Source organism: Tachyglossus aculeatus, chromosome 26 (assembly GCF_015852505.1).
Source record: "Tachyglossus aculeatus isolate mTacAcu1 chromosome 26, mTacAcu1.pri, whole genome shotgun sequence".
Classification (NCBI taxonomy): Eukaryota; Metazoa; Chordata; class Mammalia; order Monotremata; family Tachyglossidae; genus Tachyglossus; species Tachyglossus aculeatus.
The window spans coordinates 7,710,576-7,735,063 of NC_052091.1; the positions used below are offsets into that span (position 1 = coordinate 7,710,576).

Genomic DNA, 24,488 nt, shown 5'->3' on the forward strand with positions numbered 1-24,488 from the left:
TTCTCTGGGCCTCAGTTACCTCAGCGGTAAAATGGGAATTAAGGCTGCGAGCCCCCCATGGGGCAACCTGATCGCTTTGTAACCTCCCCAGCGCTTAGAACAGTGTTTTACACATAGCGCTTAATAAATGCCATCAAAAAAAAAACAAAACAAAACAGAGGACCAAAGAAGTAGAGTGACTTGCCCAAGGTCACTTAGCAGACAAGCGGTGGAGCCGGGATGAGAACGCAGGTCCTTCTGACTCCTGGGCCTCAATAGAGGCCGGGCAACTGTGACCAGATGTTGCCAATTTGTACTTCCCAAGCGCTTAGTACAGTGCTCTGCACATAGTAAGCACTCAATAAATACGATTGATGATGATGATGATGACCACAGGGTCGCTTGGACTTTTACCGAAACAGGTGGGGCTCCAGGGAGCGGGGAGAGGGGGAGCTGGATGGGTCAGGGGTTGGGGGGGATTTCTGGGTACCCCCCAGGACCACGGGGATGGCTAGATCAGCCCCTTGCCCTGTGAAGAGGGAGCACTAGGAAGGGTAATAATAATAATGATGGCATTTATTAAGCACTTACTATGTGCAAAGCACTGTTCTATGCGCTGGGGAGGTTACAAGGTGATCAGGTTGTCCCACAAGGGGCTCAGTCTTAATCCCCATTTTACAGATGAGGTAACTGAGGCACAGAAGTGAAGTGACTTGCCCGAAGTCACCCAGCTGACAATTGGCAGAGCCGGGATCTGAACCCATGACCTCTGACTCCAAAGCCTGGGCTCTTTCCACTGAGCCACTCTGCTACGGTCTGTGCTAAACCCCGGGACACTCACGAGATAATCAGGTCAGATTATCCCCGCCCCACATGGGGTTCGGTCATCATTACAGATGAGGAAACTGAGGCCCGGAGAAGTTGAGGAGCGGCACGGCGTAGTGGATAGAGCACAGACGTAGGAGTCGTGCCTGCCGTGTGACCTCGGGCAAGTCACCTCACTTCTCTGGGCCTTAGTTACCTCATCTGTAAAACGGGGATTGAGCCAGTGAGCCCCACGTGGGATGGGGACTGTGTCCAACCCGATTTACTCGCGTCCACCCCGGCGCTTAAGACTGTGTCTAGCACAAAGTAAGCGCTTAACAAATAGCACAATTATCATGATTATTATTAAGTGGCAGTTGGCCTGATTGGCGAGTCCCTGGCTGGCCGGGCCCCGGGCGACAGGACTCAAGGGCTTTGAAGCTCCCTGGTTATTACTGTTAACGAAAGGGGAGGCCACAGGCCAGCTCACCCACCTGAGGTAGCCCATCCTGACAATCACTGTCTGCAGAGGGGAATGGGGGCAGGGGGATGGACCACGGGACCCCAAGATCCCTAGGACTCTACTGCTTCTGGTCCCTCAGAGGTCGGCGGCCCCCTTGGTGACATAAACTCTGCCTCCTTGGTGACATAAACTCCTTTCGACAACCGCACGTCCCTCAGTTGGGGGAGCAGAAGTGACCCCCAAAACCTCCCGCCCCTCATCCCAACACAGGCCCCACCCGGCCTTCCCGCCGGGCCCCCCCCGTACTCACCTTATAGAACGTCTGGGTTTTTTCCGGAAGCTTTCTCGCATTTCTCAAAATCTTCTGGACGTCGGTCTTGGTAGAGGGAGAGAGAATTTGACGTGAGGGATTTTGCCGGAAAGTATATCCCCGCCCCCTGAAAAGCGGGGTGGGGAAGGCGGGCAGAAGCTGTACCCGGGACGCTCATGAGGAAACCCTGACCCTGTGGAGATGAGGGCCACAGGTGAAAAACCCTCGCATGTGGCCAGTAAGTTCCCAAGGGCTGAAATTGGAGCTCGACATGCAAAAACAAGATGGGCGAAGGGGATGAGTCCAGCTCGGAAATAATAAGAACGGTGGTGATTAGTATTATTATCGATACAAAAGTAACAATTGTAGTATTTGTTCAGCACTTACTATATGCCGAGAGGAGTGGCCTAGTGTATACAGCCCAGCCTGGGAGTCAGAAGGACCTGGGTTCTAATCCTGGCTCTACCACTCGTCTGCTGTGTGTCCTCGGGCAGGTCACTTCACTTCTCTGTTCCTCAGTTACCTCATCTGTAAAATGGGGATTAAGACTATGAGCGCCCATGTGGGATTTGGACTGTGTCCAACAAGATTACCTCGTATCTACCCCAGCGCTTAACACAGTGCCTGACCTACAATAAGCGCTTATACACCTTAAAAAAAAAAAAAGGGACTGTACTCTCTTCCTGGGGCAGATACAGGATAATCAGGTCCACATGGGGATCACGGAGTAGACAGGAGGGCAATAGGTATTGAATCCCCATTTTGCAGATGAGGGAAATCAGGTCCAGGGAAGTGAGCGTGGCTCACTTGGAGCGTGGAGAAGCAGTGTGGCTCAGTGGAAAGAGCACGGATTTTGGAGTCAGAGGTCATGGGTTCAAATCCCGGCTCCGCCAATTGTCAGCTGTGTGACCTTGGGCAAGTCATTTCGCTTCTCTGGGCCTCAGTTACCTCATCTGTAAAATGGGGATTAAGACTGTGAGCCCCCCGTGGGACAACCTGATCACCTTGTAACCTCCCCAGCGCTTAGAACAGTGCTTTGCACATAGTAAGCGCTTAATAAATGCCATTAAAAAAAAAAAAAGTGAGGCCTTCCCAGACAAAGCTCCCTTTTTCCTCTCCTCCTCCCCATCTCCCCCGCCCTACCTCCTTCCCCTCAGTACCTGTATATATATTTGTACAGATTTATTACTCTATTTTACTTGTACATATTTACTATTCTATTTATTTTGTTAATGATGCGCATCTAGCTTTAATTCTATTTGTTCTATTTTGACACCTGTCTCCATGTTTTGTTGTCTGTCTCCCCCTTCTAGACTGTGAGCCCGCTGTTGGGTAGGGACCATCTCTATCTGTTGCCGACCTGTACTTCCCAGGCGCTTAGTCCAGTGCTCTGCACACAGTAAGTGCTCAATAAATACGACTGAATGAATGAATGAAGTGAAGCGACTGGCCCAAGGTCATACGCGGGGCAGAGCCAGGATTAGAACCCAGGCCCTCTGACTTCCAGGTTCGTGTATTTTTCCACTGGGCCACTCTGCTACGGTCTGTGCTAAACCCTGGGACAGACACGAGATTATCCCTGTCCCACATGGGGTTCGTTCATCATTACAGATGAGGAAACTGAGGCCCGGAGAAGTTGAGGAGCAGCATGGAGTAGTGGATAGAGCACAGACCTAGCAGTCGTGTCTGCTGTGTGACCTTGGGCAAGTCACTTCACTTCTCTGGGCTTTAGTTACCTCACCTGTAAAATGGGGATTGAGCCTGTGTGCCCCATGTGGGACAGGGACTGTGTCCAACCCGATTTACTCGTGCCCACCCCGGCGCTTAAGACAGTGTCTGGCACAAAGTAAGCGCTTAACAAATACCACAATTATCATGATTATTATTAAGTGACTTGTCTAAGGTTACACAACAGGCACGAAGTGGAGGCGAGACTAGAACTCAGGTCTCCTTTCGCTAGGCCATGCTGGCCAGCCAGACGGACCTGGGCCAGCAGCCATCACGTGGTGGCCAACTGGGGCTTCAACCGCTGGCTTCCGCCCACCGTGTTCTGAAGCCTGTGAGCCCGCTGTTGGGTAGGGACCGTCTCTCTATGTTGCCAACTTGTACTTCCCAAGCGCTTAGTACAGTGTTCTGCACACAGTAAGCGCTCAATAAATACGACAATGAATGAATGAAGCCGTTGCTTACGACTGGGTTTTCGGAAGGGGAGGAGGTGGTCCGGGGGGGCTACCTGCAGGCCGCTGGGCCTGATCCACACGGTCACGTTCTGGGCATAGCTGCGCTTGTTCTTGGGCTGCAGGGGAAAGGGACTCTTGTTGTCGTCCTCACCGTAGGGGTTTTCTTTGGCGTCTGTCAAGAAACCCCACTCCGGTCAAAAAGCCGCCGCCGCAGAGAGGCAGCGCCCGCCCGCCCCGCCACCCCAGCCCCGCTCAGGACGCAGAAGGCCGCCCGGGGTCGTTCGCCTCGGGTGGGCGAGTCGGTCGGGCGATGCCCACCGCTGGACTCCGCGATCGACGGGGGGCCGGGGTTCCCGCTGCATCCTCTCCCGGGGGTCTCCCCGCACCCAGCGCCGAGCCCGGGTCTGGGGCAGAGGGACGGTCCGTCCGGCGGGATTACCTGAGATGGGCCCCAGCTGGGCCATCTTCCCCAGCCACGGCAGAGGCCCCGGGCCGGGCTCGAACAGAGACATCATGAGGTTGGATTTCTTCTTGCTGTCCGCCTGCGAGTACAGCATCCCGTGCCACTCGGGCCTGCGGGGAGGCGGGTGGGGCCGTCACCCCCGGAAGGAAACCCCACGGGCTCCCCCCAACCCCTGTCCTCGACCACTCCGACCATCCGAACACAGACGGGGATGGGGCGGAGGAGGCCTGCCACCCTGAAACAACGTCCCACTTAGAGACGGCACCCGCTGCCCGCCTCGGGCCCACCACAACCGCGGCCCCCCACCCGCTTGAAGCAACGACTAAAGAGAACTCTCCTAACGGCCGGGCTCCTCGGCGTGATCCAAACTCTCGGTTCCCCAGGAAGCAGCCTAACCCCCTCAAGGAAGGCACGGAGCGGGGATGGGAGGGGATCAGACTGTGAGCCCACTGTTGGGTAGGGACTGTCTCTATATGTTGCCAACTTGTACTTCCCAAGCGCTTAGTACAGTGCTCTGCACACAGTAAGCGCTCAATAAATATGATTGATTGATTGATTGATTGATCAGGAGGCCTTGGCCTCGACCCCAGCTCTGCCACTGGCCCATTGTGTGACCCCGGGCAAGTCACTGAACCACTCTGGGCCTCCGATTCCTCATCTATAAAATGGGAGTAAGACAGATCGAGAAGCAGGATGGCACAACGGATAGAGAGCAGGCCCGGGATTTAATCCCGGCTCCGCCGCTTGCCGGCTCTGTGACCCTGGGCAAGTCACTTCTCTGGGCCTCAGTTACCTCATCTGGAAAATGGGGATTGAGATCGTGAGCCCCACGTGGGACAGGGACTGTGTCGAACTCAATCCGTTTGTATCCACCATAGGGCTTAGGACAGTACCTGGTGATTAGTAATAATAATCATTATTATTGGGAGTCCCGTGTGGGACGGGGATTGGGTGGGATCCAGAACACAGCAAGTGCTTAATAGATACCAGAATTGTGATTATTTTTCATATTTATTACTCTATTTTACTTGTACATATCTATTCTATTTTGTTGTTATGTTTGGTTTTGTTCTCTGTCTCCCCCGTTTAGACTGTGAGCCCACTGTTGGGTAGGGACTGTCTCTATATGTTGCCAACTTGTACCTCCCAAGCGCTTAGTCCAGTGCTCTGCACACAGTAAGCGCTCAATAAATACGACTGATTGACTATTAGCGAGCAGCAGGGGAGAGGGTGAGGGAGGAAGTGGGAAAGTGGGAGAGGGGCTTCTTATTCTGGCAGGGTGGTAATCAGGATAAGGTTTGGAATACTACTAATTGTTGTATTTGCTAAGTACTTCCTCCGCACCAAACACCGTACTAAGCGCTGGGGTAGATACAGGATCATCAGGTCCCACAAGGGGCTCACGGTTTAAGTAGGAGGGAGAACAGGTACTGAACCCCCCAATCCGCAGATGAAGAAACTGAGGCACAGAGAAGTAAAGTGCCTTTCCCACAGCAAATAGGTGGTAGAGCTGGGATAAGAACCCAGGTCCTCAGATTCCCAGGCTCGGCCTCTTTCCACTCAAACTTTCGAACTCATCCGATTCTGGCTCGGCTGATCCCATCTGCTGGAACCCGTATTATCCAGAGTCCCCCGGGCGGACGGAACCCAGACCCCCTACCCCAACTGAACGATGGCCACCATCCCTTCCACTTTGAGGCTGCCGTGCAGCAGGACGCAGAAGTTGGGTATCTTGCCCGCAATCTGATTGGCCGAATTTTCATCTTCGACGTCATCGGTCAAACTGGTCCCCACCTCATCGCCTTCTGTGCCAAAAACAGAGCCGGATGGGGGGGACGGTCAGGACGCCTGACGGACAGGGAAGACCCGACCGCGGTTTTCCGGGACTTGGCCCGCTTGCCCGGAACGAGTCTCTCGCTCACACTGCTGGCCGCGCGCGGCCCTCTTGCGTTGGCACCGAAGGGCGTCCCCGATGCCACGAGGGAGGGGGTCGACGGGCCGGCGGTTTGGGGCAGCTACTCGCTGGCCACCCGTGTGGGGCGGGGGACTTCCGCCCATCACTTTTGACCTGCCAGGGGAGAGGTGTCTGGCCTAACGGCCGCCGGGCCCCAGTCCTCGCTGGTTCCCAACGGGATCCCCGCCGCCCCCGACCCCCAGGCCCTGCCGCAGCAGGCCGTGCCGAGGAACCAGAGAGGAGTCGGCCCGAGCCGGCAACTGGCCCGCAGGGGAAGGAAAGCCAAAGCCACCCCACAATGGCTGGGGCCGCTGCACCTCGGAGAGGCCTGGGGTCTGCACACTTTAGTCTACAGCCCAGCCCACACCCTCCACTGCTAATCTCCTCACCTTGCCTCGTTCTCGCCTGCCCCGCCATCAACCCCCAGCCCACATCATCCCCCTGGCCTGGAATGCCCTCCCTCCCCACATCCGCCAAGCTGGCTTTCTTCCTCCCTTCAAGGCCCTACTAAAAGCTCACCTCCTCCAGGAGGCCTTCCCAGACTGAGCCCCCTCCTTCCTCTCCCCCTCCTCCTACTCGCCTTACCTCCTTCCCCTCCCCACAGCACCTGCATATATGTTTGTACGTATTTATTACTCTATTTATTTTACTTGTACATATCTACTCTATTTACTTGATTTTGTTAATATGTTTTTTGTTCTCTGTCTCCCCCTTCTAAACTGTGAGCCCACTGTGGGGTAGGGACCGTCTCTCTACATTGCCAACCTGTACTTCCCAAGCGCTTAGTACAGTGCTCTGCACACAGTAAGCGCTCAATAAATACGATTGATTGATTGATTAATGCCAACCTTCCCACTGTCCCTCCATCTCATCAATCTGGCTGCCGACCCCCGGCCCCCGTCCTGCCTCTGGCCCTCTTCAAATCCCACAGACCAGGACTCTCCCCATCTTCAAAGCCTTAACGAAGGCCCATCTCCTCCAAGAGGCCTTCCCTGACTAAGCCCTCCTTTTCTCTTTTGCGTCACCCCGACTTGCTCCCTTTATTCATCCCCCCTTCCCCGCCCCACCGCATTTATGCCTATATCCAAATTTATTATTTTATACTCGTTGTCTGTCTCCCGTTCTAGACCGTCAAGCTCGTTGTGAGCAGGGAACGTGGCAGTTCTGTTGTCGTCTCCCAAGACCCTGCTGCCGCCGATGGAAATCCAGGTTCCCCTCCAATCTTCCCCCGCTGCAAGTCAGCACTTTCATGCTTATTTGTTGATTGTTTGTTTATGGGATTTCTTAAGCGCTTACTACGTGCCCGGCCCCTTATTAAGCGCTGGGGTAGATACGAGCAAATCGGGTCGGACACGGTCCCTGTCCCACGTGGGGCTCCCTGCCTTCATCCCCATTTTACAGATTTTAGAGAGGCAGGGTGGCTTAGTGGAAAGAGCCCGGGCTTGGGAGTCAAGGGTTGTGGGTTCTAATCCCGGCTCCGCCGTTTTTCAGCCGTGTGGCTTTGGGCAAGTCACTTTACTTCTCTGGGCCTCCGTTACCTCATCTGGAAAATGGGGATGAAGACTGTAAGCCCCACGTGGGACAACCTGATTACCTTGTATCTACCCCAGCGCTTAGAACAGTGTGGAATGGAAAGAATGTCCCCCGGACAGGGGCGTCACGGAAAACTCACCTTTGTTAACTGCTATGGGCAGAACCAAGTGCCTGGACAGGACGGGCGGGCTCGAGATGTCCGCTATGTCGATGAAGCCAACTATTTCCAGATCTGGAGGGGCGGGTGGGAAGGACAGAGAAAGAGAGAATTCATTCACTTGTATTTATTGAACGCTTACTGTGTGCGGAGCACTGTACTAAGCGCTTGGAAAGTACAATTCGGCAACAGATGGAGACAATCCCTACCCAACAACGGGCTCACAGTCTAGAAGGGGAAGACAGACAACGAAACAAAACAAGTAGACAGGCATCAATAGCATCAAAATAGATAAACAGAATTATAGATATAAACACATCCTTAATAAGATAAATAGAATAATAAATATGTACAAGTATACATAAGTGCAGATGAGGGAACTGAGGCCCAGAGAAAAAATTATAGATATAAAAACATCATTAATAAAATAAATAGAATAACAGATATGTACAAATATACACAAGTGCAGATGAGGGAACTGAGGCCCAGAGAAGTGAAGCGATTGTCCCAAAGTCACACAGCAGACAAGGGGATGAGAAAGAGAGAGAGAGAGAGAGAGAGAGAGACTGCACGCTTTGAATTCATCAGAGAGAAAGGCAGGGAGACTCTGTCTCATTTCAAGTCCAAGCTTCAGCTCACCCCAAATTCCCCCTCCACTTAATTCCTGCGGCTACGGAGAGCCGGTTCGCCCAACCTCCCGATCACCTTCAGAGCATCAGTCCGCCTCCCCGGCTAGACTGTAAGCACGCCGTGGGTAGGGGACGTGCCTGCCAACTCTGTTATATTGTCCTCTCCCAAGCACTTAGTACAGTGCTCTGTACACAATATGTGCTCAATAAAATGATTGATTTAGTCAAAGTGAAAGGTGGGGGGGGGGAGCCATACCGGGTCAAAACCATCGGCCATGGGTCAGTAACCGTGGAGACCGAGGTTCTCAGAGTGACCGTGGTCACGGGTGACTTTGAGATGCCCAAGGGGACTCGCTTCTAAAGGCCAGTCGGGTTTTGGGACAACGGCTTCGGGAAACCCTGGCTGAGCCTTCTACTCTTCACCATGAGACCCTGAACTCCCTCATCCCGTTTACGAGAACTCGGGGGACCTTTCCCAAGAAGCCCAGCCTCTCCCCTCCCTCTGCCCAGCCCGGTTTCTCGTTCCAAAAACTTCCCCGGGATCTGGAGAGGGTCTGACGGCCCTTCCCTCAGCCCCCCGCCGTCCCTCGATTTTGCCTGGACGGCCTCCGGGCCCTTCTGGGACAGAAAAGGGGAGATGGGTTTGCGGGTCGGACCCCTCTGTTGGGCTTGTGCCAGGCTAGCCGGCAGGCGGGCGGGCGGGCGGCGGATAAGCCGGACCTCCAGGCAGAGGCCAAAAGTTTGCAAACCACCCCCCTGAGCCCGGCCCGGCCTTTTCAGGGCCCACGACTGGAGTGGGAAAAGAGTCCTGCCCCACCATCCTTCCGCTCAAACTGCCTCCCGGGAGCGTGGGGCCACCCGGTCTCCCAGCAGAGGCCTCGGGGAGCGGGACCGGGGGTGGGACGGGGCCACATCTCGGTGGGAGAGAGAGGAGGAATGGGCCGGTAGGAGCGTAGCTCCCGCCGGGTCCGGGCTTTAAGACCTACCTGTGTTGATGACCTTCGGGATGGGGTCGATTTCCTCGTCTATGACGAAGGGTTCCGGCCTGGGGAAGGCCTGCACGTCCGACGTTAAGTGGCCGCACTTGAGGACCGCGTGGAAGGGCGTGTACGCCACGTCGATCAGCTTCCTGGAACGTGGGAGAGGGGGAAGTCGCCGTCGGGGACAAAGGAAAGCAATGACCCCGGAAGGCCACGCTTTTCACAGATTAAAAATAATAACTGGGGCATTAATTAAGAGCTTACTATGTGCCGGACACCGTACTCAGCGCCGGGCACCGTATCAAGCACTGAACGATTCAGTTTTCTCCCAGGGAGAAGTCACTGTGCTCTGACCACACGGGAGGGGTCCCCTAAAACCTGTCGCTTCTGGCCCAGGAAGCTCAACAATAATAATTATGAATTAGTCTGATTAAATATTTATCCTTATTATTGTCGTACTTGCTAATCACTTAAGTGCCCAACGTTGTATTAAGCGCTGTGGGCTCAACAATAATAATTATGAATTAGTCTGATTAAATATTCATCATTATTATTGCCATACTTGCTAATCACTAATGTGCCCAACGTTGTATTAAGCGCTGCGGGCTCAACCATAATAATTATGAATTAGTCTGGTTAAATATTTATCCTTATTATTGTCATCCTTGCTAATCACTTATGTGCCCAACGTTATATTAAGCACTGGGGGCTCAACCATAATAATTATGAATTAGTCTGGTTAAATATTTATCATTATTATTGTCGTACTTGCTAATCACTTATGTGCCCAACGTTGTATTAAGCGCTGGGGGCTCAACAATAATAATTATGAATTAGTCTGGTTAAATATTTATCCTTATTATTGTCTTACTTGCTAATCACTTAAGTGCCCATTGTTGTATTAAGCGCTGTGGGCTCAACAATAATAATTATGAATTAGTCTGATTAAATATTTATCCTTATTATTGTCGTACTTGCTAATCACTTGTGTGCCCAACGTTATATTAAGCGCTGGGGGCTCAACAATAATAATTATGAATTAGTCTGGTTAAATATTTATCCTTATTATTGTCGTACTTGCTAATCACTTGTGTGCCCAACGTTATATTAAGCGCTGGGGGCTCAACCATAATAATTATGAATTAGTCTGGTTAAATATTTACCATTATTATTGTCGTACTTGCTAATCACTTACGTGCCCAACGTTGTATTAAGCGCTGGGGGCTCAACCATAATAATTATGAATTAGTCTGGTTAAATATTTATCCTTATTATTGTCGTCCTTGCTAATCACTTATGTGCCCAACGTTATATTAAGCGCTGGGGGCTCAACCATAATAATTATGAATTAGTCTGGTTAAATATTTATCATTATTATTGTCGTACTTGCTAATCACTTACGTGCCCAACGTTGTATCAAGCGTTGGGGGCTCAACAATAATAATTATGAATTAGTCTGGTTAAATATTTATCATTATTTGTCGTACTTGCTAATCACTTATGTGCCCAACGTTATATTAAGCACTGGGCGCTCAACCATAATAATTATGAATTAGTCTGGTTAAATATTCATCATTATTATTGTCGTACTTGCTAATCACTTATGTGCCCAACGTTATATTAAGCACTGGGGGCTCAACCATAATAATTATGAATTAGTCTGGTTAAATATTCATCATTATTATTGTCGTACTTGCTAATCACTTATGTGCCCAACGTTATATTAAGCGCTGGGGGCTCAACCACAATAACTATGAATTAGTCTGGTTAAATATTTATCATTATTATTGTCGTACTTGCTAATCACTTATGTGCCCAACGTTATATTAAGCGCTGGGGGCTCAAGAATAATAATTATGAATTAGTCTGATTAAACATTCATCATTATTATTGTCGTACTTGCTAATCATCTAAGTGCCCAACGTTATATTAAGCGCTGGGGGCTCAACCATAATAATTATGAATTAGTCTGGTTAAATATTTATCATTATTATTGTCGTACTTGCTAATCACTTATGTGCCCAACGTTGTATTAAGCGCTGGGGCAGGTACGCGCTAGTCAGATTGGACACAGACCCTGTCCCACATGGGGCTCTCTGTTTCCGTACGAGGTAACAGGATCGAGTCTCCATTTTACAGATGAGGAAACTGAGGCCCGGAGAAGCAAAGTGACTTGCCCGTGGTCACAACGCGGGCCGGCGGCAGAGTCGGGATTAGAACCCAGGTCCTCTGGCGCCCGGGCCTGTGCTCTTTCCACTAGGCTTCTCAATTCTGGAAAAGGCTCAGCCTTGAAAGCCTGGGTCCCGGTGGGCGTAGGGAGAGCAGGAGGTGGCAGGCCGCGGAGTTCAACCCCATGGGGTTTCTGAAAATGGGAGAAAACGGCGGAGGTCTGAAAATGGGTGCCCGCGCCGGGCACTTTCGCCTCGACCTCGGGGAAGCGGCGGGCGATCACGAGCGAGCCTCGCGGAGGGACTCTCGCCAACTCACCCGAACATGGACTGGACGTTCTTCAGGCACAGGGGGCCGTCGATGGTGAAAATCTGCCCTTCGCCGTTGTTCAGGTCGACGAGCTGCTCCAGGCAATCTAACGAATCCGAGCTCTGCAGCTGCACAGGAAAGGAAATTCCCTCTTTCAAAGACGCGCCAAAGACCGCCGTCCAATGAGGTCGTCGGTACCCGGGGGATTCAGAAAGACAGAGACCAAAGTTCCCTTCGGAGCCCGGGTGACTGCCAGGGAAGTCCGGCTGTGAAGAGGTGGGGTCCAGTGGAAAGAGCCCGGGCGCCGAGAGGGTCTGGGTTCTAATCCCGCTCCACCACTTACCCGCTGGGTGACCTTGGACCTGTCAATCAATCAATCAATCGTATTTATTGAGCGCTTACTGTGTGCAGAGCACTGTACGAAGCGCTTGGGAAGTACAAGTTGGCAACATCTAGAGACAGTCCCTACCCAACAGTGGGCTCACAGTCTAAAAGGGGGAGACGGAGAACAAAACCAACACTGCTCTGCCCCTCAGTTTCCTTATCTGTAAAATGGGGACAAAATACCTGTTCCCCATCCTAGTTAGGCCGTGAGCCCCATGGACTGTGTCTGACCTAACCTGTAACCGCTACAGCAGTCTGGGCTGGAGGTTAAATTGGAAAAAATTCCCCCGGTGAAACCACAACTTCCTTCATCCCGGAGATGGGGACTGTTGAGGACTGGGATTGGGCTTGAGGGAGGCGGGTTGATCTTCTGAAAAGAATCTTGCTGCCCCCAGTTCTTCCCTGTTGTGAACAGGGAAAGTGTCTACCGACTCTGTTGTACTGCCCTCTCCCAAGCGCTCAGTACAGTGCTCTGCTCAGTCACACAGTAAGCACTCAATAAATACCACATTGATCGTAGAGGAGACCATTTTCGGCGCTCCCATCCTGCCTCTGAGCCCACGGGCACCCCGGGCTCACTCTCGGCTCTTAATAATCATTGTGGTACTTATGTGCTTACTATGTACCAGGCACTGTACTAAGCGCTGGGGTGAATACAAGCAAATTAGGCTGCTTGAGTGCCCAGTGGATAATAGAGCACAGGCTTGGGAGTCAGAAGGTCATGGGTTCCACCACTTGTCTACTGTGGGACCTTGGCCAAGTCACTTCACTTCTCTGGGCCCCAGTTCCCTCATCTGTTAAATCAATCAATCGTATTTATTGAGCGCTTACTGTGTGCAGAGCACTGTACTAAGCGCTTGGGAAGTACAAGTTGGCAACATATAGAGACGGTCCCTACCCAACAGTGGGCTCACAGTCTAAAATAGGGATTAAATGGGGATTAAGACTGTGAGCCCCACATGGGACGGGGACTGTGTCCAACTCGATTTGCTTGTATCCACCCCAGCACTTAGTTCAGTGCCTGGTACACAGTAAGCGCTTAACCAATACCACTATTATTATTATTATTATTAACAGGTTGTCTGGTGTGTGTGTCGGGGGGAATATTACGATCCTGGCCACGAATGGCTCTAAAGATGGAGGCTCAGACAGCCCCGAGGAACTAACGGCCTCACTACGGCAGCCCACCGCGGGCCCCCAAATCAGAGGGCATCTTCTGAACCACAGGCTGAGCAGACAACTGGCTCCTGAAACAGACATCTGACTGCTCACTGCTCCAATAGCCCGGGAGAGAGCTTCAGAGAAGCAGCGTGGCTCAGCGGAAAGAGCACGGGCTTTGGAGTCAGAGGTCATGGGTTCTAATCCCGGCTCCGCCACATGTCTGCTGTGTGACCTCGGGCAAGTCACTTAACTTCTCTGAGCCTCAGTTACCTCATCTGTAAAATGGGGATTATGACTGTGAGCCCCATGTGGGACAACCTGATCACCGTGTATCCCCCCCCAACGCTTAGAACAGTGCTTTGCACATAGTAAGCGCTTAACAAATGCCATTATTATTATTATTATTAATATTCAGCCCAGCGGGCTGCCGCAGATTACCCCCGACCCGAGACAGGCCAATTGTGTCCCACCTAAGGACTTCGTAGCTTGCCAGTTCCCCCCAACTGTCTTCCTCCCCTTATCCGGACCCTCTCCCCGCCCACCCCCACGTCCAGGCACGATCCTTAAAATGGTTCCACGCAAAGGTCCCTGGACGAGACCCACCTAGACTATAGGCTCCACATCAAAAAGAAACCCCTCACCGTCGGCTTGAGAGCAGTCAATCACCTTATCCCCCCTTTCCTCACCCCGCTGCTCCCCTACTGTAACCCAGCCCCAACACTTGGCTCCTCTAATTCCAACCTTCTCGCCATAGCTTAATCTCATCTAGCTCACCGCGGACCTCTCACCCACGTCCTGCCTCTGGTTTGGAACACCCTCCCTCTTCTTATCTAATAGACAACTCTCCCCCGCTTCAAAGCCTTTCTGAAGGCCTGTCTTCTCTTCCCTGACTAAGCCCTCCTTTCATCTTCTCTTGTACTTGGATTTGCTTCCTTTAATCACCCCCTCTCAGCTCATCCAGTACTTGTGTCCGTATCTGTATTTATTTATATTACTGTCTCCCTCTAGACCGTAAGCTCATTGTGGGCAGGGAACGTGTCTTCCGACTAACTCTGTTATATCGTACGCTCCCAAGCGCTTAGTCCAGTGCTCTGTAAGTGCTCAATAAATGTGACTGACTAAGCTCAATGTGGGCAAGGAACCAACTACCACTCTATGTTGCCAACTTGTACTTCCCAAGCGCTTAGTACAGTGCTCTGCACACAGTAAGCGCTCAATAAATACAACTGAACGAATGAATGTCTACCGACTCTGTTATACTGTCCTCTCAGAAGCGCTCAGCCCCGCGGTCTGCACCCAGTAAGTGCTCAATAAATACGACCGACCGACTGGACCATCGGTAAGCTGGCCTGCCCGCCTCCGCCCTGATCCACCCCTGCCCCCGGGGCCTTGCTCAAAAGGAGTTACCTCTTCCAGATTGGCCATGCACATGATGTACAGCTTGGAGGGGAAGGGGAAAGGCAGCGGGAATCTGCTGCTGTCGCTCCGCGGATTGTGAGCGGCCAGCGAGTGGCGGAGGGAGCCCCTCCCGATCCCGAGACACCCATCCGTTACCAGAACCACCTGCGGGACAGAGAGGGAGAAAGAGGTGACCCTTTAGAGGAACTGCTTTTATTCCGATATACCGAGGCAGCATTATAGCAAGGCACGGCCAGGGTGTGAATCATTTTGCCCCCGCTACGGTGGTACTTGGCCCGTCTTCATTCATTCAGTCGTACTTATTGAGCACTTACTGCGTGCAGAGCACAGCACTAAGCGCTTGGGAAGTACAACTTGGCAACATATAGAGACGGTCCCTACCCAACAATGGGCTCACAGTCTAGAAGGGGTCTTCTTCTAGTGCCCGGGACACGCTTCCGACAGGAAAACTCAAGCCTTGATAGTCACCCCTGAGCTGACGCCGGCCCCGCGGGCAAACCGTTTCAAACCGTCTCTTCCGACGCCGTGCTCTGTCCGGATGGCGGCTCGCTGCTGGAAGGAGGCCTCCTGGTTCTGCAAATCCCGTTGTGCCCGAGAGGCCCTCTAAACCGGCAGCTCACTGTGGGCTCGGAACATGTCCGCCAACTCTGATGTACCGTCCTCTCCTAAGTGCTTAGTGCAGTGCTCTGCACACAGTAAATGCTCCTGTTCTCCCTCCTTCCTAGACCATGAGTGCCATGCGGGACAGGGACTGGTCCGACCTACAACCCAGCGCTTAGAACGGGGTTTGACACATAGCAAGCACTTACCAAACACCATAAGAAAACCCAGACAGAACAACCCCAGGGTTTGGTGCCAGGTAACCCCTTCGGGTTAGGCCTGGGCCGTAGGTGAATGGATAATTCCCGATGCCCTCAAGCCCCTCCCCTTGGAAGCACGATTCCCACATCCCTCCAGGGACAGTGTCAGGCGTGTACCTAAACCCATGACTTTCCTCTGCCCGTAACATGGCTGTTTCTGAGTCCGTTACCGGAGCCTTTCCCCTTTCTTTGGCGATTAATAATATCTTTGGTATCTGATAAACACTTATTATTACTACGCATTAGGACAGACGAGGTCCCGCCCCACACAGGGGTTCACAGTCTAAGTGGGAGGGAGAACAGGTCCTGGATTCCCGTTTGGTGAGGAAACTGAGGCCCGGAGAAGTGAAGTGACTTGGCCAGGGACACACAGCAGGCAAGTGGCAGAGCGGGGATGAGGACCTAGATCCTCTGGCTCCCGGGCCCGGGCTCTTTCCATGAGGAAAAAGAAAGCCGGCTGGAGTGTGTCTTGCCCAGCTGGGAAAGGGTCACCGGATCTGACCAGTCTGCCGGGGGGCCTAGTGAGTTGAGCTTGGCAGAAGGGGGTGAAAAGGGATGGAAGGAGGTGGAAGGAAACAGAAAGACGCGGAAGGAGATGAAAGGTGGTGGAAGGGGGTGGAAGGAGGAGGAAGGGGACAGAAGGGGGATGCTCTGTACCTGGCACGGGATCGCGCCTCCCCACTCTTGCTGGACGACGCTGCAGACGCCCAGCAGGGCCGACTCCAAGCAGGTTTTATCGTAGTCGTCCATGTTGCTCAACGCTTCCTGGCGGGACGAGAGAGGGAAACGAGTCATCGCTTCCCACAGTCGCCATTTCAGGGGGCTCGTGGGGGCAGCTGTTCACAAACCTCACCGCCGAGACGGGGACACGGTGGGGCACCCTGTGAAACCGTGCTTGCCAGTCAGATCAGAAACGACTCTGGGGGTGCCGTGGGGGGGGCCGGAAGGGTCTCCCCAGCTTTCCGGCATCCTTCTGGTCTGGCAGCTCATCTCTAGACTGAAGCCCGTTGAGGGCGGGGATCACGCCTACCTGGCCTGTGTGCCGTCCTCTCCCGGGCACTTAGCACAGAGCTCCGCACCCAGTAAGCGCTCGATAAATAGCATCGATCGATCGACTTTGCGGGTCTGAGTCCGAGCTCCGCTCAGTTCCCAGGAGTTTTGGCAGGGCCGAAATTATTCTCCTCACGGTGAGGGATTATGACCCTTACGTGGCAATATGTAAGCCACTGCATTACACGATCATCAGGAACAGGCGTACGTGTGGTGTGCTGGTGGGGGTCATCTGGATGGTAGGCCTGGTGCACGCGACCATCCAGATTCTCTTTATGGTTGATTTAACCTGCTGTGGCTCCAACTTCATCAATCACTTCCTGTGTGATTTGAACCCTTTACTGAACCTTGCCTGAATGGACACCCACACCCTCGGCCTCTTTGTAGCCACCAACAGCGGGTTGATCTGTCTATTAAACTTCATCATGTTGATGATTTCCTACATTATGATCCTGCGCGCCCTAAAAACACACAGTAAAGAGAGTAGGCACAAAGCACCCTTGACCTGCGTCTCCCACATCACTGTCATCGTCCTGTTCTTCATTCCGTGTACATTTGTGCATATGCGGCCCGTCTCCAACTTCCCCATGGATAAAGCTATTGCAGTATTTTACAGTTATAACCCCTATGCTAAACCCCCTCATCTACACCCTGAGAAATGTCCTGATGAAAAATGTCATCAGGAAACTATGGAGCAGAAAAGTGACTTCTGAAGATAAATACCTGATCACCATGTAACCTCCCAAGCGCTTATAACAGTGCTTGGCATATAGTAACTGCTTAATACATGCCATTCTTATTCTTATTATTATAAATACCATTGATTAATTGATTGATTTTGGGCAACTACTGCTCTGAATAAAGGAAAGTCCCCATGCTTAGATGCCTAGCATATGCATATCCAGAAAACTGGGCTACCAAATTTTTGGTTGTAATAAACATTTAGAAGGGTGTGCTATCTATATTCAAGCCACTATGTATATATGCTTGTACATATTTATTACTCTATTTATTTTACTTGTACGTATTTATTCTATTTATTTTATTTTGTTAATATGTTTTGTTTTGTTGTCTGTCTCCCCCTTCTAGACTGTGAGCCCACTGTTGGGTAGGGACTGTCTCTATATGTTGCCAACTTGTACTTCCCAAGCGCTTAGTACAGTGCTCTGCACACAGTAAGAGAACTTATAAATTTCGTCCCTCCGAAATTCCTCACAGTCAGTCCCCGGGGCTGATCTTGAATCCCACCGACCTCCCAGTTGGTTCCAAGGAATCGGCGCGCTGGGTGTGAGGAACTAGGCCCGAACCTCCCCGTCCCCGCCCGCCGGGTCCCCCCGGTACCTGAAGGGTGTTGTAGTCCCTCGTGAAAGGGACCATGAGCTCCCAGAGGGAGGAGAAGACGATGAGCGCGGTGAACTCCAGCTTGTAATTGGTGGCCATGTGCTCAAAGAGCATGGTGAGGCCGTGGATGGCCAGGTGCTTCCTCTGGTACTCCTCCGAGCCCTCCACGGACACGGGCCGCGTCATGGACAGCGACACGTCCATGACCACCACGGTCGGCATGGTGGCCGCGCTCGCTGGGCGGGTCGGAGTTGGGGAGGGAGAATAACTGGGGGTCGTGTCCGTCACCCGGTGCGGGGGGCTTGGCCCCGGCAGGCCGAGCCGCTGTGGGTGGGAAATAAATAAAATATTTATTTATTTTACTTGTACATATCTATACATAACTTGTACATATACCTGTATATAGGTATATATGTTTGTGCATATTTATTTATTTTACTTGTACATATCAATTCTATTTATTTTATTTTGTTACTATGTTTGGTTTTGTTGTCTGTCTCCCCCTTTTAGACTGTGAGCCCACTGTTGGGTAGGGACTGTCTCTATGTGTTGCCAATTTGTACTTCCCAAGCGCTTAGTACAGTGCTCTGCACACGGTAAGCGCTCAATAAATACGATTGATGATGATGATGGGAGGGGGCTCTCTTCCCCACCTCTGCTGACAATTTCGACAATAAGAACGGTATCTTAACCACGGTGGTATTCGGTAAGCTCTATGTGCCAGACACTGTATTAAGCGCTGAGGTAGACACGAGCTAATCGGAATGGACGCAATCCCTGTCCCTTCTGGGGCTCGCGGTCTCAATCCCCATTTTCCAGATGAGGGAACCGAGGCCCAGAGAAGTGAAGTGACTTCCCACGGTCGCACGGCAGACAAGAGGCAGAGTGGAACTAGAATCCAGGTCTTTTTGACTCGCAGGCCTGGGCTCTAGCTACCAGGCCACGCTGATTCTCGAGACTCGCCCGGCCTCCGGCACTTATGTCCATCTCCTCACACTCATCATCAATCGTATTTATTGAGCACTTACTATGTGCAGAGCACTGTACTAAGCGCTTGGGAAGTACAAATTGGCAACAATTTGTTGCCAACACTCGGCCGCTTTTCCCTCCCTGAAATTTACGTTAATATACAGCCCCACAGCTCCACTGCAGCGTGGCTTAGTGGAAAGGGCCCGGGCTTGGGAGCCAGAGGTCGTGGGTTCTAAACCCGACTCCGCAACACGCCAGCTGTGTGCCTTTGGGTAAGTCACTTCACTTCTCTGTGCCTCAGCTCTCTCATCTGTAAAATGGGGATTGAGACTGTGAGCACCACGTGGGGCAACAAATACCACGATTATTAAGAGCACAGGCTTGGGAGGCAGAGGTCATGAGTTCTAATCCCGGCTCCGCAACATGCCAGCTGTGTGCCTTTGGGTAAGTCACTTCACTTCTCTGTGTCTCAGCTCTCTCATCTGTAAAATGGGGATTGAGACTGTGAGCCCCACGTAGGGCAACAAATACCACGATTATTAAGAGCACAGGCTTGGGAGGCAGAGGTCATGGGTTCTAATCCCGGCTCCGCCTCTTGTCAGCTGTGTGACTTTGGGCAAGTTACTTCACTTCTCTGGGCCTCAGTTCCCTCATCTGTAAAATGGGGATTGAGACTGTGAGCCCCACGTGGGACAACCTGATCACTCTGTATCTCCCCCAGAGCTTAGAACAGCACTTGGCACATAGTAAGCACTTAACAAATACCATGATTATTATTATTATTATTACTATTAATGGGCACTCAATAAATGCCGACAGTGATTTATAGCTGTAATTTAGAGTCTAAGCTTGTTATGGGCAGGGACCGTGTTGACCAACTCCGCTGAACTGGCCTCTCCCGAGTGCTTAGTACAAGGCTCTGCACTTGGGAATTGCTCAATAATCTTCTAACCCGTGAGCCTGTTGTTGGACAGGGATGGTCTCTATCTGTGGTCAAAATTTAATACTAATAAAAATGATAATGTGGCATTTGTGAGGCGCTTACTATCTGCCAAGTACTGTTCTAAGCGCTGGGTGGGGGGGGATACTAGGTGATCAGATTGTCCCATGTGGGGCTCAGTCTTCATCCCCATTTTACAGATGAGGTCACTGAGGCTCAGAGGAGTGAAGTGACTTGCCCAAAGTCACACAGCTGACAAGTGGCAGAGCCGGGATTAGAATCCATGACCTAAGCGCTTCTAGACTGTGAGCCCGCTGTTGGGTGGGGACCGTCTCTATATGTTGCCAACTTTTACTTCCCAAGCGCTTAGTACAGTGCTCGGCACACAGTAAGCGCTCAATAAATACGACTGAATGAATGACAGTGCTCTGCACACAATAAGTGCTGAATAAAGGCGATGGAATGAACGAATGAATAACGACGGTGGCATGAATGAATGAATAACGACGGTGGCATGAACGAATGAATGAATAACGACAGTGGCATGAACGAATGAACAAATGAATGAGTGAAGACGAGGGAGTGGATGAACGAATGAATGAGTAAAGACGAGGGAGTGGACAAGACGAGGGAGTGGACGAACAAATGAATGAGTAAAGACGAGGGAGTGGACGAACGAATGAATGAGTAAAGACGAGGGAATGGACGAACGAATGAATGAATAAAGACGAAGGAGTGGACGAGCGAATGAATGAGTAAAGATGAGGGAGTGGACGAGCGAATGAATGAGTAAAGACGAGGGAGTGGACGAAGGAATGAATGAGTAAAGACGAGGGAATGGACGGACGAATGAATAAGACGAGGGAGTGGACGAACGAATGAAATAAGTAAAGATGAGGGAATGGATGAACGAATGAATAACTAAAGATGAGGGAGTGGAATGAACAAATGAATGAGTAAAGACGAGGGAGTGGAACGAACGAATGAATGAGTAAAGACGAGGGAGTGGAATGAACGAATGAATGAGTAAAGACGAGGGAATGGACGAGCGAATGAATGAGTAAAGACGAGGGAGTGGACGAACGAATGAATGAGTAAAGACGAGGGAGTGGATGCGCGAATGAATGAGTAAAGACGAGGGAGTGGACGAACGAATGAGTGAGTAAAGACGAGGGCGTGGACGCACGAATGAATGAGTAAAGACGAGGGAATGAACGAGTGAATGAGTAAAGACGGGGGAATGGACGAGTGAATGAGTAAAGACGAGGGAATGAACGAGTGAATGAGTAAAGACGGGGGAATGGACGAGTGAATGAGTAAACACGGGGGAATGGACGAACGAATGAATGAGTAAAGACGAGAGAGTGGACGAGCGAATGAATGAGTAAAGACGAGGGAGTGGACGAGCGAATGAATGAGTAATGGCGAGGGAATGGACGAACGAATGAGTAAAGACGAGGGAGTGGAATGAACGAATGAATGAGTAAAGATGAGGGAGTGGAATGAACGAATGAATGAGTAAAGACGAGGGAATGGACGAACGAATGAATGAGTAAAGACGAGGGAGTGGACGAGCGAATGAATGAGTAAAGACGAGGGAGTGGACGAGCGAATGAATGAGTAAAGACGAGGGAGTGGACGAGCGAATGAATGTGTAAAGACGAGGGAGTGGACGAACGAATGAATGAGTAAAGACGAGGGAATGGACGAACGAATGAATGAGTAAAGACGAGGGAATGGACGAGCGAATGAATGAGTAAAGACGAGGGAGTGGACGAACGAATGAATGAGTAAAGACGAGGGAGTGGACGAACGAATGAATGAGTAAAGACGAGGGAGTGGACGAACGAATGAATGAGTAAAGACGAGGGAGTGGACGAGCGAATGAATGTGTAAAGACGAGGGAATGAACGAGTGAATGAGTAAAGACGGGGGAATGGACGAGTGAATGAGTAAAGACGAGGGAATGAACGAGTGAATGAGTAAAGACGGGGGAATGGACGAGTGAATGAGTAAAGACGGGGGAATGGACGAACGAATGAATGAGTAAAGACGACGGAATAAACGAATGAATGAGTAAAGACGAGGGAATGGACGCACGAATGAATGAGTAAAGACGAGGGAGTGGACGAACGAATGAATGAGTAAAGACGAGGGAGTGGACGAACGAATGAATAAAGAAGATGGAATGAATGAGTAATGACGATGGAATGAATGAATGAATGAATAAAGACGATGAAAGGAATGAATGAATGAAATGGGCCCGATTGAGGGAGTGGGGGGGAGGGCCCGGCTCCAACCCCTGGGGGTCGGGGGTCGCCGAAGGGACCCAAGGCCCCGGCAAGGCCCACTACTCACCGGCCGCCCCTCACGGGGACACCCTCCGGCCAACAAATCCTTCCCTCAGGGGGAAGCGGGCGGTCCGTCCGTACAAACCGGCCCTCAGAGAGAAACGGTCCGCCCGACAAATCCTTCCCTCACGGGGAGGCGGTCCGTCCGGACAAACCGGCCCTCAGAGGGGAGCGGTCCGTCCACCAAATCCTTCCCTCATGGAGAAGGGGTCCGTCCGCGAAAACCGTCCCTCCGGGAAACGGGGTGCGTCCGCGAAAACCGTCCCTCAGGTTGACGCGGTCCGTCCGCCCAAGCCTTCCCTTCAGGGAGCCGCGGCCCGGCGCTTAGAACAGTGCCTTGCACGTACTAAGCGCTTAAAAACGGCCATCGCTATTATTCCGCGCGAACCTTTCGTCAGGGAGCCGCGGTCCGTCCGCTCAAACCTTCCCCCATGAGGGCTGCGTTCCGCCGGCGTAAACCGTCCGTCGGGACGCCGTGCCCGCCCGCATCGACCTTCCCCCGGGCTAAGCCGTCTGCGAGGGAGACCGGGTCAATCAATCAATCAATCGCATTTATTGAGCACTTACTGTGTGCAGAGCACTGTACTAAGCGCTTGGGAAGTACAAGTTGGCAACATATAGAGGCGGTCCCTCCCCAACAGTGGGCTCACAGTCTACGAGGTCCGTCCGGAAACGCCTTCCCCCCGGGCGCGGGGGCCGGACCCTTGGAGCGTTGGGGCGAGGGCGCCGCGGACCGGAAGGGCACTGTGGGTCCCTGGAACGTAGGCCGCTGATTGGCTGAGAGACCGGATGCCCTTTTCGCCGGGCCCGTCCTCAACGTCGCCTTGGCAACCAGGCCCTCCAGGCCTCACACAACCCACAATTAAAGTTTAAGGAAAACAGCGTAATCAATCAATCAATCAATCAATTAATCAATCGTATTCATTGAGCATCAGCTTTAAAGCACTCACTTGACTTGCCCCTGTGGCTCAGTGGAAAGAGCCCGGGCTTTGGAGTCAGAGGTCATGGGTTCAAATCCCAGCTCCGACACTTGTCAGCTGTGTGACTTTGGGCAAGTCACTTCACTTCTCTGGGCCTCAGTTACCTCATCTGGAAAATGGGGATGAAGACTGTGAGCCCCACATGGGACAACCTGATCACCTTGTAACCTCCCCAGCGCTTAGAACAGTGCTTGGCACGTAGTAAGCGCTTAATAAATGCCATCATTATTATTATTAAGCGCTTAGTACAGTGCTCTGCACATAGTAAGCGCTCAATAAATACGATTGATGATGATTGAGCAATTACTGTGTGCAGAGCACTGTACTAAGCGCTTGGGAAGTCCCAGTTGGCAACATATAGAGACGGTCCCTACCCAACAGTGGGCTCACAGTCTAAAAGGGGGAGATGGTCATTCATTGAAAGGGCCCGGGCTTGGGAGTCAGAGGTCGTGGGTTCAAATCCCGACTCTGCCACTTGTCTGCTGTGTGACCTTGGGCCAGTCACTTAACTCCTCTGAGCCTCAATGACCTCATTTGGAAAATGGGGGGTGAAGACTGTGAGTCCCATGTAGGACAACCTGATTATCTTGTATCTACCCTAGTGCTTAGAACAGTGCTTGGCACATAATAAGCGCTTAACAAATGCCATCATTAATAATAATAGTAATAATAATGGTATTTGTTAAGCGCTTACTATGTGTCAAGCACTGTTCTGAGTGCTGGGGGGGGATAGAAGGTAATCAAGATTGTCCCACGCGGGGCTCACAGTCTTCATTTTACAGATGAGGGGATTGAGGCCCAGAGAATCAATCAATCAATCAATCAATCGTATTTATTGAGCGCTTACTGTGTGCAGAGCACTGTACTAAGCGCTTGTAATGTTGGTATTTGTTAAGTGCAAAGCACTGTTCTAAGCGCTGGGGCGAACACAAGGAGATGAGGTTGTCCCACGTGGGGCTCGCAGTCTTCATCCCCATTTTACAGATGAGGGGATTGAAGCCCAGAGAAGTGAAGCGACTTGCCCAAAGTCACACAGCTGACAAGTGGTGGAGCCGGGATTAGAACCCACGACCTCTGACTCCCAAGGCCGTGCTCTTTCCACT

At 51.7% G+C, this 24,488-nt stretch overlaps 1 protein-coding gene across 4 annotated transcripts in view; it reads right to left on the minus strand.

Moving 5' to 3' along the window:
• The window catches only part of INTS14 (integrator complex subunit 14), a 25,690-nt gene extending 1,441 nt beyond the window's left edge, over positions 1-24,249 (minus strand). The window contains exons 1-11 of one of the 4 annotated variants that reach the window (XM_038766950.1): positions 24,233-24,249; positions 18,146-18,469; positions 16,412-16,519; positions 14,883-15,038; positions 11,940-12,058; positions 9,459-9,601; positions 7,826-7,918; positions 5,860-6,004; positions 4,176-4,309; positions 3,790-3,908; positions 1,557-1,622 (exon numbers count right to left, since the gene is read on the minus strand). In XM_038766950.1, coding sequence (XP_038622878.1) covers positions 1,557-1,622; positions 3,790-3,908; positions 4,176-4,309; positions 5,860-6,004; positions 7,826-7,918; positions 9,459-9,601; positions 11,940-12,058; positions 14,883-15,038; positions 16,412-16,519; positions 18,146-18,367 — 1,305 coding nt within the window. In that variant the 5' untranslated portion in view covers positions 18,368-18,469; positions 24,233-24,249. Of the gene's footprint in view, positions 1-1,556; positions 1,623-3,789; positions 3,909-4,175; positions 4,310-5,859; positions 6,005-7,825; positions 7,919-9,458; positions 9,602-11,939; positions 12,059-14,882; positions 15,039-16,411; positions 16,552-18,145; positions 18,470-22,412; positions 22,469-24,232 lie in introns of those variants that run through there. The other 3 variants (XM_038766949.1, XM_038766954.1, XM_038766955.1) reach the window with 3 other exon arrangements.
• Between the last annotated feature and the right edge of the window lie 239 nt (positions 24,250-24,488).